The sequence below is a fragment of the Idiotropiscis lumnitzeri genome, chromosome 8 (genome assembly GCF_059441095.1).
Source record: "Idiotropiscis lumnitzeri isolate Australia: NSW breed Sydney's pygmy pipehorse chromosome 8, RoL_Ilum_1.0, whole genome shotgun sequence".
NCBI lineage: Eukaryota > Metazoa > Chordata > Actinopteri > Syngnathiformes > Syngnathidae > Idiotropiscis > Idiotropiscis lumnitzeri.
In genome coordinates this window covers 5,039,288-5,057,298 of record NC_142398.1, presented here as the reverse complement: position 1 = coordinate 5,057,298, position 18,011 = coordinate 5,039,288, and the positions used below count along the sequence as shown (strand labels likewise).

The following is an 18,011-nucleotide window of genomic DNA, read 5'->3' as shown; positions in this document are numbered from 1 at the left end:
CATGCACACTAACATGAACTCATTACATGAAGATCATTTCGTAAAACACATTCAGTTGTTAAACTATTCAACACAAACAAACCACTTGAACATCAACAGGCCACTCCATAGTGTCCGTTAGCATGCTAACGTAAATAGCAAGCTAGCACAAAGTGACGTAACATAACATGGGCAAACAAATGGGACGAATTGTTTGACTATTATAATGCAAACATAAAAAACAGCGTAATGAACCACTTCACTACAACCTAATTAACTTGCAAGCAAATAGAAACGATGCTTTCATGTAAGCATTTCAGCACAGATTTTTATTTATTGTTATACATGGCTGAACGGGTGCTTTTCTGAGCCGTTGCCATAACGACAAGGCCGTAACCACCCCCATGTCCCTTTGCCGAGATGACATTTCACTTTGGCCCGGCGGATGCTCCCTGCAGCGGCGCTCAGATCACGGCACTGAGGGGGCGTGTGCATGTGTGTGTGCACGTACGCGGGGTCCTCATTAGAGGTGCGTGTCATGCCATGTCAAAGCAGGACTGCTGCTGTGTGTGTGCGTGATTGTGTGTGTCCTGTGCGTGTGTGCGTGTGACAAACACTATATCTTGTTACCGTCTACCATCCACCACCATCCTCCCCCTTCTCTCCTGGGCCACCATATTTAGATCACGTGACAAAAACACACTCTCACGCACACACACACACACCACGTGCTGCCTATGCAAATGCACGCGCACACGCATGTGCAGAGTCAAGATGGCAACAAAATTTGTCATTTAAAGAGCAAAAAAATAATACAAGGAATATAACTTGTAAGGATAAGATTATACTTACAAGACATCACATAATCATTAAATATAATTGCACCCTTTACCCATAATATACCCTTAATAATTCCAACGTTTGAGTTGGTTCTTTAGTTTGTCATGTATTTTAACTCTTCGATGAATTGTTCCACATATATTTCAGAAGGATTTAGGAAGTGCTTTAAGTGGGCTAGTGCACAGCGGTACAGACTACAGGCGGTTCCTCAATTTTAGCCTCTAGCATACTGAGATTTTTTACGGCATATCGGGACTCCACATGAGCACTCCCTTGTTCTATTTCTCTTTTGCACTTTGTGATACTCATACGAGTCCTTCAGTAATTCGAGTACCTCAGATGAAAACCAAAAAATGCTAGAGGATTTTTTTTCTGCCTCCGGTAACAGTTTGGCGTCTGCGCCATCATTTAGACATGTCAAGGAAGCTGGAAAGCTTAACAATACTTCAATACTTCAAAATAAAAGCTCAACAAATAATAAATTGACGGCAATACAATAGCCTCAGTAGGGGTTTATTTTGAAGTCGGCCCACGTGCTGGTGTGACGGCGACCTTGACTTACCCTCGCGACATTTTGGCTAACTTTATACAGGGATGGGCATTTTAATACATTTTGCTGATCAGTGACCAGAGTATTCGTCCGTCATTTGTCCAGTCCATCAGTTTGAATGATGAACCAAATTGTAATTGTCAGCTGTACAGGATAAGCGGTTTTAACACAACAGCATCCCGAAATCATATTCATTCACTAATTTAGGATGCTAAGGAACCGCAAATTAATAATGATAATACGGCACTCGTCTCAGGATTAAGGCGGCAAGCCGCTAACGGGAGTGTAAACGTTGACGTCTCGCAATGCGCAAGAGATATGAGGTGCATTCAAATGCTGTCGGACCTTACAAAATCAAACAAAATAAAAAGTTTTTAATTTATTTATCTATCATTTATTATATATTAATTAATTAACTCAATAATCAGCTGTTACCCACCGCCTAAAGCAGCCGGTGATAAATTCTCTCTGTAAAAAAAATAACAATTTAAGTATTGTGGAGTCAAATAGTGAACATCTTGGGAAACACTCGCCTGGATGTAATTTATTTAGAATAATGGGTTTTTCTGTGTGTTTTTTTTTTTATTTTTTTTTTTAGTGTTTTCTTTTAATTGAATTTGAAAGTTTTCTTCACGTAACCGGAACACGTTGACTGACATCAAAACTAGTAAACGGGGAATTTGGGTCCCAGTCCGAGCTCTACCGAACTTGGTCTAGTTTTTTTGTACTTATCGTCCAAAAACGACTACCGTTTTTAGACTGATGGGAGAACATAGAACATCACTGCAAAGAAAATTGTTTCTTTTGATTTAAAAACCTACAATGTCACAAATGAACACAATCCCTTTTGAAATCTCTCATGTAGGCCAAGCAAAAATGCTAAAGTAAGGCAAGGATTGAGCAAACTCACCCGGTGAGCACAACCACAAAGTCCATGACGTTCCAGCCGTTGCGCAGGTACGAGCCCTTGTGCAGCGCAAAGCCCAGCGCCAGGATCTTGATTCCCGACTCGAAGCAGAAGATGGCAATAAAGTAAGGTTCCGTGTCCTCCTGCGGGGGGAGGAAGTCGGGAGCAGAAACAGTGAGTGAGGAAAAATGGAATGACATGTTGACATTGAGGCATATTTGCACATTACCAGTCGCTCGGACAGAGGCGTCTTGTCGTCATCGGGCAGGTGCTGCTCCAGTGCCAGCACGATGCAGTTTGCGATGATTGTGGTGAGGATCATCCATTCAAAAGGAGTGGCGCTTCGGTCAAGGCGAAAAACAACACTTGTGCAGCCGTGCTTAGCATTTCATACACAACCATAAAGGAAAGTAATAAAACTAAGACTTGAAGCTCTCAGGCCAAAATGATTTCCGAATTGTAAAACGGCACATTTACGAGCGTTTTTGTGCATTTTCAGGCATGGCTTCTTGAAATCTTTCTGTGAGTGTCTCATGATAGACATTCCAACCAAATTTTACGTTACCAAGTGAAATTGGCTTTGGGAGCTCAATTTTCAAAAACTGGCGGCGCTATTGAACAAACACAATGATTCATGTTAACGTAGAATTCTCACCAAATTGACTGCTTGAAACCAAAACGTCTGACTTTTTTGGGGGTATACTCATGATTAACATTCATCCATCCATCAATGCATTATATGTCGACCAAATTTCATGTTGCTCAGTGAATCTGACTTCAGTTGTAGAATTTTGCCAAAACCTTTTTCTCACAACCACAGCCACAATGAGTCGGCATCCAATTGTTTTGTTATGTGTGAGTCCATGCCTGAGTAATGGCCCCCGGAGGGGCTACCATGACTGGATACATCCAGACAGACCAAGCCCGCGCCTAATTGGTCAGTCATTATCCTGTTAGCTTAGTGCGCGTGTGTATGCATGTGTGCGTTTGTGAACGTTTGTATAGCAGACGCAGAGTTGACACTGACCCGACTGCCTGAGGATGGCCCAAGTACATGTTTGATGTGAGAGGATAAGACAGGTGTGCGAGCGTGCAGGGTTGCGCATGTGCTTGTGTGTGTGTGTATGTGTGTGATACCACCAAGCACACAGAGTAAACCAGATCAGAAGCTTGTGGTAGTCTTCCATGCGGTGCGTCTTGATTTTTAATCCTTGCTTGGTGTGTGTGTGTGTGTGTGTGTGCATGTGCTACATGCTAGCCTGCTTTAGCATCTATTATTCACGAGACACTCTACTGGCCTAACAAGCAGCTGAAAGCAGGAGGTAACACACCCTCTGCGTGTGTTTCTGTGTGCATGCGTGCGTGGTGCCCCTCCCTGCACTACTTTCTTCGTTCATGTGCTCATACCTTTTTGACTCACAACATTTTGTAGTCATTTTAAATAATATTGATCCTATGCCGTACCAGTGGCAAGTCGTCACGAACAGAAAGGCTTTGTCAGCAAGCCTTAAACTTTATATGAAGCACAGATTCCTTATTTTGTATTTTTTTTTCTCTTGGCCGCACTTCTTCCCAATACATGTTTGTGGATGTCAAGATTTTTTTGTTTGTTTTTTTTGCACATGGACACACTCTCACGCACAGCACGCACAATTGCAGGCTTCTCATGTTAAGCGACGCGCTAACAGCCTCCTGCTAGCTCAACAGCCGTAAAGCTGTCGGCAGAAGTGATGGCCGACGAAGACATCAGACACACACACGCACACAGGGTTCACCTTAGCCACAAATCTTGAGACCAAACGTCGGCCCACGTCGCTAACTGAACACACACAAAAATCAAACACACACACACACACACAAAATGTGCTTGCATTGGTCATATTCACAACAGGACTTTAAATCCGTGCTCGTATTTGTGTGTATTCATGATGAACATTCAGGAAATGAGGACTTGGGCAGCTAGGACAAGCGTGACATCAGCACCTTCTACATTAGTCACAAAGCGCACACGCACGCGCACACACACGCAATCCATGTGCATGCATACAAAGCTGCTGCGGTGACTCATCAAGCCAGTGAATCACGCAGATCTGATTTAGAAACAAACTGTCTCTGGCTCACACACACTGTACAATCAGCAGACGTTAGGCCTAATTCAGGGGTGTCCTAACTTTTTCCTCTAAGGGCCGCATTCACAAATTTGGATGGATGCATTGGCCACTTTGAAATTGTTTGACTCCAAATTCATTGAACACGATAAAAGCAATCCCTAAAGCAATTGTTATTTGTTCATGTATTATGGAAAATTTCTGCAGTGAAGAGGTCTGTACGTCCCTATTCAAAAGTTTTTTTGTACTATGAGGCTAAAATTTATCATCTCAAAACCTTTTCCTCCATTAATATGACCTATAACGTGTATACCTAAACTGAAAATAAACTATTTCAGAGGTGGGATGTAAGAATTTTTAAAAAATTATTTATCTACACTGTCCGCTGGATTTATAAAAAAAAAAAACAGCATTGGACATGAGCTGCACGCATTAAAATCCACTGTCACCAACGTGAATATCATTTTATTTTGTGCAATATTTGGTAAAACGTGATTTTAATTAATGTAGCCAACATCCATACCTTTATTATGTAAACCCTACACACTTATTATTATTATATTTAAAACAAGGCATTGGAACCAAACTAGCTGACTTCCTGTTTCTTTTTGGACACGGTTTCTTGAGACTTTTTTGCGAACCTACTCATAATAGACAGTCCTAGAGGATGGCATATTACAGAGTGAAACTGGCTTCTGGGACAGAATTTTCAAAAGTCAATTTTCGCCAGAATGATCCTGGCCAATTCAAACCAAAATGGCTGACTTTTTGTGTCTTTTTGGACATGAGATCTTAAGACTACTCTTGGTAGACGATGTTGCCAAGTGAAGCTGGCCTTCAAGGGCAGAATTTTTAAACATTTTGATTGTGGCCAAAATGGTCTTTTCAGACATGGCGTGTGGAATTGGTTTCAGGCGCTGAATTTAGCCCCCCCCCCCAAAAAAAAAAAAAAAAAAATTATAATAATCCCAGGAGAGCTAACGAGAAAAAAAAAACTGCAAAAAAAAACATTGTGACCAGTATTTATATACCAATATTTATAGTTTACAAATCCTTAAGTCAACGAAATGGCCGTAAATTTACTTCCCCAATGGTTGGCCTGACGGCTTGCACATAGAACTTTCCTATTTTCCGCGCAAATGTAAAAAAATGCAATATTCCAACAAGCTTAAATCATTAAAGCTCTTAGTGTGATGTTAACGCCTTTAACGCTCTAAGCTCTGCCATCCTTCCTCTTTTCATTTTAATCCATTTTACGCTGAGCTGTGTCGCCAACATCAGCTCCGTCATTCCGTACGCTCACGTTAAATCCGCATTACACGGGATCAGCCACGAGCGGGAAAAACGTGGGAAAAAACCCCATCCCCACCGGTTCCGCCTTCAGGGGGGGTTTCAGATTCGGATGTCATCTCCCAGCTTCCCAGGTGAGTTTCAAATAATTAAGCCAAATGTGCGGCTCCTCTGTGCCAAATTGTTAATTAAATGGTGTGTGTGCTTGTGTATGCGTCGCATGTGTGCGTGTGTGTGTCCAGAGGATTAAAGACTGTAATTACCTTTTTTCCCACCTTCTCCAAACATAGTTTGAATCTATGCAGACCACCCCCCACAACCCCGCACACGTACACCAGCAGTTTCAAGCCACCTAAATGTTTAAAAGTCTCTTCCACACATAATGTTAATGCTAGCATGCTAAAAAGGTAGCACTTAGTATAGGTGAAACTGGGGTGTGACTCGCCAAATTGTGAGCCAACGGCTAGTAGACCTGGAAAATATTGAGAACTTTAACAGAATCGATTGATTCGTTTTGCTGCAACTTGCTAAATAGTGAGGCAATGTTCATCAGACTTGATTGATTGAAGCTGTAGATGATTGGACCCGACAAAGTGTGAGTTAACAACGACTTACAGATTGACAACTTTGTAGAAGTTGCTTCAACTTGCCAAAAAGTAAGTCAATGCGGACCCGAATAAATTGAACTGTGTTACAATGGATTTAACTTGCCAAATAATGAACCCATGTTTTTTTTTTGGGGGGGTCGATTGACTTGTGTTACAGTGGCCTTGAATTTGTCCAAATGTCAGCCCATGTATACAGAATGAATTGAAGAGCGTTGCAGCTGCTGGTGGTGGTGCTGGTTGCAGCACTGGCTTGAACTTGCCAAACTGCAAGCCAAGGATTAAACGCTTAGAGAGACTAGTGTTGCAGTGGCGTTGAACTTGTCAAATAGTGAGTGCATGTTTAACAGAGTCAATAGCCTGGTGTCATTATGGCTTGAACTTGCCAAATAGTGAGCCCACAAATATGGTGCAATAAGGTCTTGGACATGCCCAAAAGTGAGCAAACACTTAATACAGTAGATATACTATTGCCAAAGAGTGCGCCAAAAGTTTAACAAAATTGACTGGCATGGATGGGAGAAACTTGGATTCCACAAATGGTGAATCCACTGACAAGTGTTGCCAAGGCTCGGACTTTTCAAATGATGAACCAGTAGTTAGGCAGAACCAACAGCCAGGTGTGGCAGAGACTCAGACTTGGACTTGCCATATAGTGAGCCAGCACAATGCAATAGAATACATGAGGAAACCCGCAGTGGGAATAATAGTACAATTGCCAAGGTAACAGTTACTTGATCCCCTCGTGATCCAAAAATAACAATCCCGGGGCTGAGAATTTGGCTCAAGCTGCAAAGCCTCAGTGACTTGGCCGCCTTGGCCTTGACGCCTCAAAACGTTGACCTCTGACCAGGCTGTTATTGATGTTGTGACTCGGGTTGACATCGTTTGTCACCGTTGAACTGAGATAATAATAAAAACTGCCCGGAAAATTTACTTTATTTGATGTTTAACTCCACTAAGTCAAAACAAGTTCTCTGGAACAAGACATCCTCACGTATTAGTGCTTTATCTTGGCCAATACAGCACTATTTGATTACTTCCTGAATTCTCTTAATGAGCCCAATCTTCATAATGAATCAGGAATCACAAGTCCAAGTCAGATCATATGAGTCTTCTGGCCGGTTAGTGAACTCATGAGAATAAACACAGACGTGGCTGATTTGGTAGAATCGGTTCACAGACTCAATTAGTGCGCTCATGGGGAAACACTGCAGATACACTTGTTCATAGGCTCGAGTTATCTCACTCACCGGAAACAATGTGGATCTTTGGCTGTATCAGTTCAGGGACTCGAGTGTGCAGAATCATTGGATTCACTGTAAACTAAAATTATTCACTTGTATCGGGTAACAGACTCAGTCAGTGGAATCATGGAAAAACTGTAACCTAATATAATTTGCGTGTATCAGTTCTCAAGTTGATGAGCTGATGAGAAACACCAGAAACTTGGATGGTTCACTTGTATTGGTGCACTGACTTAAGTTAGCAGAATCAAGGGAATCAATACATTATTTGGTTGTATCGATTGACTAACTTGACTTTGTGACTCGGCTCATTCAGTTGTATTGGTTCAATGACTGGAGTAAACAACCGCATGGGAAACACTGCAGACTGTGTTCATTTGGTTGTATCAATTTAGTATTGTATAAGCCGGTAAATTTGTATTGTGATTCCTTGAATAGTGGAAAAAGCACAAACTAAAATGATTCAGGTATATCTGTTCCCTGCCTCGGCGAGAAGACTCACTGGAACCACCACAGATCCGGTTGTATAGACTGACTTTCAAGAAACATGGCAGACTCATCAGATTCGGTTGTATCAGTTTAAAGGACTTGGTTTAAGGGACTCACTCGAAAGAAAGCGACACATTTTAGAATAAGTCTCATTAATGTTCAATGACTCAAAAGAGCGCATTCACCATGATTGGGTTGTATCAGTTTTTTACTTTGGTTGAAAGACCTCTGACTCTGGTGATTCTGTCGTATCGGTTCACTGATCGACGGGAGAGGACTCGCAAGAAACACCACAGACTCTGGTCATTTGGATGTATTGGTTCATTGACGTGTGGGAATTATTTGCTTGTATCGGTTCCCTGGCTCAGTCAGCAGACTCAGTGGAAAGCCCACAGACTCTGGACTTTCTCATTCCTGTTCAAGATTAAGCATCGATGGGTCATTGAAATTGAAAGAGTCTGCATTAAAGAGCTTCCCTTTTTCTACAGCAATGTTAAACGCCACACACCATCTTAACCTACTCCAGTTGTGCCCAAGTCTGGTCCTTGAGAGACCTTATCCAGCCTGTTTTACATGTGGCTTCAAATGATCAGCTCATCAGCAAGATTTGCAAAAGCTTGATAATGATCCTGATCATTTGACTCAGGTCAGTTGGTGGAGGGAGATGTATAAAACAAGCTAGATAGCGGCTCTCAGGGACCGAACTTGGGCACCACTGATCTACATGCCATTAAGAGGAAGTCAAGCTAAAAAAAAAAATTCTTAGGAATATGTTCTGTGCTCAGCCATTAGTCGAAACCCGGCGTTGAAATTAATATCACATTTGTGGAATATGAGTTAAGCAGTAAAATTCACCCGTTTTTTTTAGCCAAGCCGAGGTTATTTTGCAACTTGCTGTTGACTGAAAATGACATCACAGTTGGTCAGGGCTCAGGTAAAGACCGATCATGGCTCATCTTCAGAAAACATTTGAGCCATGATTGGTCGTTACTTGAGGAACGTTGATGTCACTTTCAGTCGACAGAAAATGACAAAATGGCTGCCCCCTGAGATGGCGAAAAACGGTGTGGATTTTGCTGCTAAACTCATATTCCACAAACGCAATATTAATCAGAATGCCATGTTTTTACGAGTAAAGACACGGAAAATATCATTGCAAATCTTTTTTGGGGGTTGACTTCCCCTTTAATGACATCAACGATGGAAAAATATGGTTGAAAAAAACCAACATGCGACAATGTAGTATGGCTCAACCAGCAAAGATTGGAGTGAATAATAAAAATCGCCTGTAAGCCAGTGCAGCAGGCAGCTGCTCGGTGTTTAAGTCAAAGCGTGTCAGCGTATTGATGCTCCGACCCCATCGCGCCATAAAAGTCGCTCCTGAAAGCCCGGGCGAGCCTTTACCTAATTAAAGTGTCACTTATCCATCTCCTCCTTCCTCCCCTCATCTTCATTTCATCCTCCTCAGCGTCTTTGCCCGCCGGGACGCCGTTGTGATTGACAGCCTTGCTGACCTCGCCCCCCCCACCTCCCCACTCTTTTTTTTTCCTAGCGAGTGACAGGGCCAATCCGCCGTCTGGGCCAAGTGACATGTTAGGCTGAGTGGCGGCCCGCTGACGATGCAGTTGGACGAACGGGTGGAGCCTCCCGAGGGATTCTTTGCGTAAAACGTCAACATTAGAACTATTGACTTTTGTTCCAACACAACATATGGTAAGTATAATCAAATTCTATGAACAATGATACAAAGCGTTACATTGATGAGGACTTGGAATTCAATTTACTGTAGTCTATCAAATCAATATTCCTCATTGAAATGAATGAAAAAAAAACACAATAATAAAATTTGATTTCAATACTCAACAGCATTACATTATATATAAACTTATTAAAACATAAAAACGTGAACGTTAAGAGGTAAACTGGTTATTCATGTGTCAGATGTGTGCCTTTTAGGGGTGTGGTTTAGAGAGTGAATAGAAATGCTTTTAAGTTAGAGTTATTAAAATAATGATGGACGTTCTGTGTATAAAAACATTGTAAAATCATAGTAAATGTTGATATGTAAGAAATAATATGTTACAAAACAGGAAGGCTTGATTCCATCTAATTATATGTTCGGAGGACACAAATTGAAAGTTACAGTAATATGCCATTTTGTTTTGGTCTGCGGGTCAATGTTTCAAGCAGTTAAATACCGCTCCCAGTCGAAGTTTACTGTACAACTAAAAATAAAACTAAGCAAATTACTCATTTTGTATCAAAACATGACATTGCCTTGTGAAATTCTGCTAACACACAATGAAAAATGGAATTGACACGCTAATGAAACTAGCATTGATGTTGTGGTGTTATAACCCTCTAAGTTATGGATATGGATCAAAGCGCGAGCAGAAGAATGAGCAGCAGAATGTGCAGCCCACTAAATGACCCCAATGCTGGAAATTTCTGAAGTCTCTTTTACATGACAAAATAAGATAAAAGGTCAAATGTTCAAGGATCCTACATGAAAAGGTGCGCATGTTTTCAAATGTGTGGGACGACCAGCTAGTCCCGACCCCCTTTGGTCTGACGGCCGCAGCGGGAAATGGTAGTCGTAACTCGCTGGCTGATTGCATAAGAGAAGAGGAATGAAAAGGTTGCCTGAGGACGAGAGCAGATTGAGGCTTTTTGGCGCCACGTTACACTTCCTCCCTCCCTCCTTCCTTCCTTCACTACCGGCCGCCGCCATCTCTCCTGATTACTGCCATTTTCCTGGCGAGAAGGGACAGCGGAAGCTAGCGCCACTCATTGGCTATTGGCCGTTTATTTCTCCAAGTGCACATAAGGCGCATTCATTTAGAAAAGAACAAACCAAAAAAGGCAACAAAAAAGCATTTCAAGAGGTAAGAAACAACCGCTGCTGTCACCTCCAGCACTGGAGGTGAACAGCATCGAGTCAAGTCTGCTTTTTCAGACAAATGGGGCAAACCCGAAGAGAGGAATAAGCCCACTGAGAGGATGAAAGGGGGTGCTTATTGCCTCAAGATAGTGAGCAACATATAACATCTGAATAAACACATTACATGTGCGCAATAAACAAACACACGTGCACGCGCACACGCACACACACACACGCACGCACACGCACAAACACTAGAAGGGTGAGATTGTTGTTGCCATAGCAACAGAGCCGACTGATTGGCAACGAGAATCATCGTGACAGGATTGTACACTGTTGACATGAACAAGGTGTGCCTTATAAAGTGACCCAACCGATGATGTAACACACACACACACACACACAAAAAACGGACATGTGCTGGAGCAACACATTGCACATTGGACCGTAAACACACCAAATGTCACCTTTTATGTCGGCCAACATGCTAGGTGCATGTGTGTGTGTGTGTGTGGGAGAGAGAGAGAGAACGAGAGACAGCCTCCGGATGTAAGTGATTCTGCTGAACAGGTGTTACAATATTATCCCCAAACATATATACACCCACACACTCAAACGCACACACATACACACGAGCACAATATCGTCTATCTTAGCATAATCGTGTAGTTAGCATTTACCTTAGCATTTAATCTTAAATGCTAATTTCTTCTTTAATTCTTAAGGATCAACAATCATATGTTGTTGCAATGCACCAGAGGGATCTGTGATCTGAAGTGCCTGGATATGGCAGCCATTTTGCACCCACACACTAGCAGACAGTAAAATCTCAGATTTGTATAACATCCTCACTTCCACAAGTCACAAATCCACTTTCACATATAATTAATTATATTTCGTACTTTTCCGAGACGACAGAATGTTCCGACCTGTCCTGGCCTCACAATTAAGTCTTTCTCTTTTTGTACGCCGTCGTCTTGCAGGACTCACACGCCGGCCTTCCTTATATGGTCGCAAGTAATTAGAGAGCGTGCACACACGCGGACTCATTTCCTCCCTCTCAGCCTTAAGCCTGCACAGTGCTGACATCAGCACTCAAGCTCTGCCGCTGGCAATGAACAAACCCAACACACGCGTGCACACACACACACACACATGTACACACGCACAATTCACTCGCAGCTTCAAGCTAAATAGGTTTGAGAAGTTGCATCATTGCTCATGCACACACAATGCTAACATGCTAACATGTGAAAAGCAGTTGACACTGTGCTGGGAAGTCATTAACAACGTGCAACTTAAATCCGCGTACTTAAGTGAACCTTTGTGAGGCGCTGCTCTTTTTGTTAGTGTTGGTGGATATTTGAGGAAGATTTTAAGTGGATGACACTCCAAGCAACTGGGCACAGTGTGTAAATAAGACACATTTAAGGAAATACTACATAGGAAACTTGTTCACAACATGCGGTATGTCTACACAGCTCACTGCACTTTTGCTGCTCTTTTGGTTAGCCATAGTCTGGATTTTTAGGGAGGTGTTTAATTTTCCAAACCAGCAACAACTACTAATACTACTATTTGAGGAAATACTTTGCAGGGAATTCATTGCCGAGGCGTGCTAAGTCGCCACACTCTAATTCAACTCAAGGACAGCATTGTTTCGAGGGGCTGCTGTTTTGGTTAGCATGAGTCAATTCCTCAGTGTGCAGCGTGTGAACAAATGCCTCCAGGTTTTGAGTAAATGAAAGCGACAGTTTCCTTACACATAAAGTTTTACCTAGTGTCTATTTGTGGGGGCGGTGTTGAATTTTCTTGAGAGGAAGATGACTTTATATATATATATATATATATATATATAGAAAATTAAAAAATAAAGCTATTAAAAACTAAACTAACACTCAAAAACTAATTAAAAATACATTTAAAGTTGAACATGGAAACAGAATAAAAACAAACTTAATGTTAAATGCAAAACTATTATAAGCCTGGCGTGAGCTCTACTTCATGAGAGTTTTGATCATTTTACCACTTCATCAATATGTGTATTGTTGGCAGTAAAACTTGATTTTGACTTTTGTATTTAAGGACACCTCAGTATCCGCACTCTTTTGCATTTACCTGAGTACCAAAGTTGAATCAGTATGGGGCTACTTTGCCACCTCTTCCGCCAAGGAGATTGTTAATGCATCTTTAACGTCAGTAATTATTTCCCTTACTTTTTACGTTTCGTCCCTAAATATGAACCTGATAGTTATACTTTCTACTCCTTATTTCATCAAAATGGAAGTTAAAATCACTAGAAGGTTTTGGCCTTTGCGACTTCTCCATTTCCCAAAAAGTTGAACGGTTCCATTCAGGTTTATCATATTGATAAAATTAAGTTGATGTTAAAGTGTTTGAATTTATATAAATAAATATACATAAAAATATAAATAAATATGAATTAATTACAAGAAAACATGGTACATGCAAACCGCAAAATGTGAACATTTTCCACAAATGTTATCTAATAAGCACACTTATGATTAGGCCCCAATGATTCATCAACTAGCCGATGTTATCTCTTTTAAAATTGCCAAAAATTGCCACATTTTCCTTTCTGTTGCATTATTTAATACTAAAGGTTGAATTAGGAATTCTGTCATCATCATCATCAACACTGCTTATCCTGTTCAGGGTCACGGGAGCCTATCCCAACTGACTTCAGGCGAAAGGTGGACTACACCCTGAACTGGTCGCTACGCAGTGGCAAGACACGTACAGACACCATCACTGAGTGGGAACCGATCCCACGCTACCCGCACATTACTCAGGCGAGTGTACCACCATACCATCTGCGACAAATTACAAATAATAAAACAGACAAATGTTCTATCGCTATTTCATATCATTACTGTTGTAAGCGTTACGGCACTAAAATAGAAGTTTCATTCATTGTGTATTTTTCGTTTAATAATCGGCCAATTCGTCAGTTATCTGATTTTTATTTTTACCAAATATCTAAATCTGCGTTATAAAAATGCATATTGGTTTTTAACATAATGATTCTATTAGCAGACTCATTAGGTTTTGTTGAACAAATGCAATCAGAATCGTTTTTTGTCATTATGACAGAGTGGTTATTGCTTCACAATATCCAACTCCACGTAAAAACGTAAAATTGTAAAACACCAACCGGTTAGGGTTGGAAACTACTGTATAGACTAAGCTTCCGGGAGATGGCAGCGTTGCATCACTTTGGATTTGAGAACTGTAGAGTTTTTCAGATGAAAATAGCGATTAGGGGTCGGATCTCGGCTTGTCACGCCGATTAAGAGGGGGCGAAATGCCAACATGTTGGAAATGGGACAAGTTCAGGCAGCTCAAACCATGAATGGAGCAATTTTCCAAAACGCTTCCCCAAACTTGCTTATATTCATAAATTATTTTCTCAGCCCCTTTATGCATTTGGTCAAGCCTAAATTTAGCCCCGGGATTGAAAAAATATCCTGCCTGCGTCTCACACACACACGCGAGTAGAATATGTCACCAAAGTTAGTTTAAAAAAAAAAATGTTATTGAGAGAGGAGAAGATGATACAGTTGATGGAGTGAAGGTGAATGGCAAGTTAAAAATTAGTGCAACATGTCAGCATACATGTTTCATAGCTGGAAATATTTAAATTTCATAATTTGAGATGTCACGAACGCACAAAATATAAACTTTGATACATTTCCTTTCATAAAAAGCTCATTTTCTCTGCCGTTCTGTGAGAAACTAGTGTTTTTGGTGAAACCATGCAATGCACTGAAGAACGCAAAAAGCTACAAACAAACCTTTGTTTCTGCTGTAAAAAAAAAAGTCTACTCTTTCTTTATTGTCACATGAATTTTTCGAGGCTCTTAAAATGCCTTAAAACTTTCCCACCTCTGTTATTTAGTTACAACTTTGACTTTGAGCAACTTCCACAACGCGGCCAGCAAAAATTGGAGCGCCACCTGAACAAGACGCAGGCATCATTGCAACCATCACCAACATATTCCAACACCGCACGCGCGACAGTTTGCAAGGATATGGCCACTCGGTGATCTTTTTGGCGTACTTCCTCACCAGGTTGTCCTCGCTGAAGAGGAAGAGTGAACGGTTGACGGTAAGGCAGCTCTGCCGCACGGGGATGGGGTTGTACAGGGCCATGGTTCGGGCCCTCTGAGCCATGGACTGCTTGTACATCCGCTGAGCCCCGGGGGGCCCCCCTTGGCGGCTGCCCCCTCGGCCGGCGCCTCCTCCTCCTCCGCCTTGGCCGCCGCCCCCTCCTTGGCCCCCTTGTCCTCCTCCATACCTGTTGGGGAGCTCGTCCCCGAAGCGCGCCATTCTGCACACACCGAGCGCCAGAGGTTAGAAGGGAGCTCGGAGGGACGCCTCCACATGCCACCAGCCTCCTCCTCCTTTTGGTCGAGATGCTCTCCTTCAGTGACGGGGAGACACCTCCATGTAGGTGGGCGGGGGAGGGGGTTTATGTAATCTTAACGGCACCTACTCAAAAAAAAAAAAAAAAAAAAAAAAACTATGACAAAACTCCGCTTTGCTGGCTGCATAGATGAAGATCATCTCCACTCGCGCTGGTGACTGCGTCGTTGCTCCCCCCTCCTCCTCCTCCTCCTCCTTCTCCTTCTCCTCCTCCTCCTCTTAGCAGCCTACCGCATCCTGACAGCATCCGCAGTTGGCTTCCCCCTCGTTGGTCCAGTGTACCCCCATTCGCCACCACCCCTCTTTTCTTTCGTTCTCTCGCTTCTCTGTGCAGAAGAAAAAAAAATTGATAAAAAAAGATGAAGAGAATTTTAATAATTCATTGACGCCATGCCTGGCAAATATCCGCAATGTTGCCGCGCCACTCGGGTTATGCGCGCCGCGCCAGCTGGGGGGCTTCCCCAAAATCCCGTTGACATTTGTTGATGTTTGATGATGGACGGTGCGGCATCCCCCCCCCTCACTCTCTCTTTCCTCCTCCTCTTCTTCTTCCTCCTCCTCCTCCTCGTCCTCCTCCTCCTCCCCACCACCAAGGCGTCGGTCGTTGCTTTTGGGCGTGATTGCTCGGGTGCTTAAATCTCCTCACCTCTTCGAAAAAAGAAGGTCCTTCTCCAGAATCATCTATAATCCAAAACGCAGGGAGGAAGCAAAATCCTGGCTGGAGACCAAGCGGAGGAGGACATCGTCCTCATTAGGGAAAAGGAGCGTTGAAGCCCTCGTCTTCATCAACATCTGCCGCCAAAAGGTGCGCGGAGAAGGCGGCCCCCGCCCAGCGGCATCGCTTCTAAGACCACAACCTCTCTCTCTCTTTTTTCTCCTCTCAATCCCTCTTTTCAATCTGTTTCTTCTTCTTCTTCTCCTGCTGCTGCTGGCGCTGGTGCGCTCACGGGGGTTGTCGAGTTGGTGGTGCGCGCACTCAGCATCTGATCTGACGGAAGCAGAGAGAGCGCCGCGCAGAACGGCGGACAAACCTGGCAGCGCACACGCACGGACGCACGCACACGCACCCATGCACGCGCGCCACCTCCCCTGAGCGCCCCTATCGCCTCCGCCCCTCTCCTGACATGCAAGAAGAGCAGCTGGTCTTTCCTGCAAGCCAAAAAAATGGGATTTACTTTGTTTTTCGCGTGAAAAAGTTGCAAAAATGCTTGATATTGGAGGCCATTGAGGTGCAGCTGAATGAAAACTGGCGAAGAAAGAAATATACGCGTTACAAAAGTCGCAGTGGCAGACACATGATTCATAGTGCAATTTTATTTTCAATGCCTGTTTGAAAGTGTAGAAAATGAGGTAAAAACATGTTTTTCTGTGGTAAAATTACATATTGCACACATTTTAAATTAAAACTAGGGCCTGACGGATTTAGATTTTTTAGGCCAATGTCTGGCGATTGCTGATATTTGGCAGAATAAGATTGTGATAACGGATTAATCGGCCGATAATTCTTCACATTCGTGTCATATTATATCAATCCCAGTGTTACCTTTTTAGGTGAGAGTTTTTATCCAATTAGAATTCAGCTACCTTGTGTTGCCTCACTTATTTTATAGTACGCCTTCAGCATCAACAGTGCGGGCGTCTGTGCTGTGTGAGTGACAGAGTTGAGAGACAGTTGCGATAGCCAATCAAGTTGGCCTTACGTTGAAAGTGCAAACGTGTCCTGTGATTTGATAATCACTTGTTAGAGGGCAGTGCCATGCGGAAACAACAAATCGACACCAGACACCCAGCGACCGTAAAATATATTCTTGCTGAAGGAGGGAAAAGTGTAGATTTGATTGCAGATTTATTTGCAAGGACATTTTCAAAGGTGGACCTTTCGGAAGGAGCGCGCTCTCGTGAGCCGAGGAGGTCCAACACTCAGTCGTGCATAAGTGTGTTACTATATATTATTTGTCCAGCCGTGGTGTCATAAATGATGGTGTTATGAGGGGGATTTATTCAAGTCGGACTAAGTAGGACTTCACTGAAGGCCTTTGTGTGAAACGCTCAGCCTGCCACTGATTAATTAATTTTTGTAATTATCGATTTTTCATTTCACGCATACGCAGAATGACCCGCCCATCCATCCCATAATCCCACTCAGAAGTGCGGTGAGCACTACGGCAGACGGTGTCTCTGTGATTCAGATAATGCGATTTTGAGATCGTTAAAGCTGTGGGGGGTTTTTTTGTTGTTGTTTGTTTTGTTTTTAACTCATTCACTGCCAGCCCAGGTAAAATGAAAGTACGTCTATATCCGTCAATGGTAGCGAATGAGTTAAAGGGCTCCGATCCCCCACGATCACGAATCAGCGCCGAACTAGTTTTAAAAAAAAAGCATCGCGGCTACGTCAAGCTGCCGCCCGTATTCCCACAAGTATTTATGGCTACTTGAATGCTAATCGGAAAGATAGCTTGCGCCGCTGTAGCATGGACACAAGTTGTGTTTTCACCAAAGAGGCAAACGACAAGACGCTAAGCGTGCTAATCACTAAAGTGAAATGCAGAGTCGAGAAAGTGCTTTGATGTACGCTTGACTTTTGACAGACGTTTGACTAGAATCGCGTTGGGGCGGAGAGCCACCAGCTATGAACAGAAATGTTGTATTACAATCTATACTCATGAAGA

At 42.7% G+C, this 18,011-nt stretch overlaps 1 protein-coding gene across 14 annotated transcripts in view; it reads right to left on the bottom strand.

Moving 5' to 3' along the window:
- cacna1ab (calcium voltage-gated channel subunit alpha1 Ab) overlaps positions 1 to 16,433 on the bottom strand; it is a 106,318-nt gene extending 89,885 nt beyond the window's left edge. For 10 of the 14 annotated variants that reach the window (XM_088302221.1, XM_088302228.1, XM_088302233.1 and 7 more), the window contains exons 1-4: positions 15,989 to 16,432; positions 14,952 to 15,247; positions 2,506 to 2,612; positions 2,280 to 2,419 (exon numbers count right to left, since the gene is read on the bottom strand). In XM_088302221.1, coding sequence (XP_088158347.1) covers positions 2,280 to 2,419; positions 2,506 to 2,612; positions 14,952 to 15,247; positions 15,989 to 16,023 — 578 coding nt within the window. In that variant the 5' untranslated portion in view covers positions 16,024 to 16,432. Of the gene's footprint in view, positions 1 to 2,279; positions 2,420 to 2,505; positions 2,613 to 14,951; positions 15,248 to 15,988 lie in introns of all 14 variants that reach the window. The other 4 variants (XM_088302234.1, XM_088302232.1, XM_088302235.1 and 1 more) reach the window with 2 other exon arrangements.
- Between the last annotated feature and the right edge of the window lie 1,578 nt (positions 16,434 to 18,011).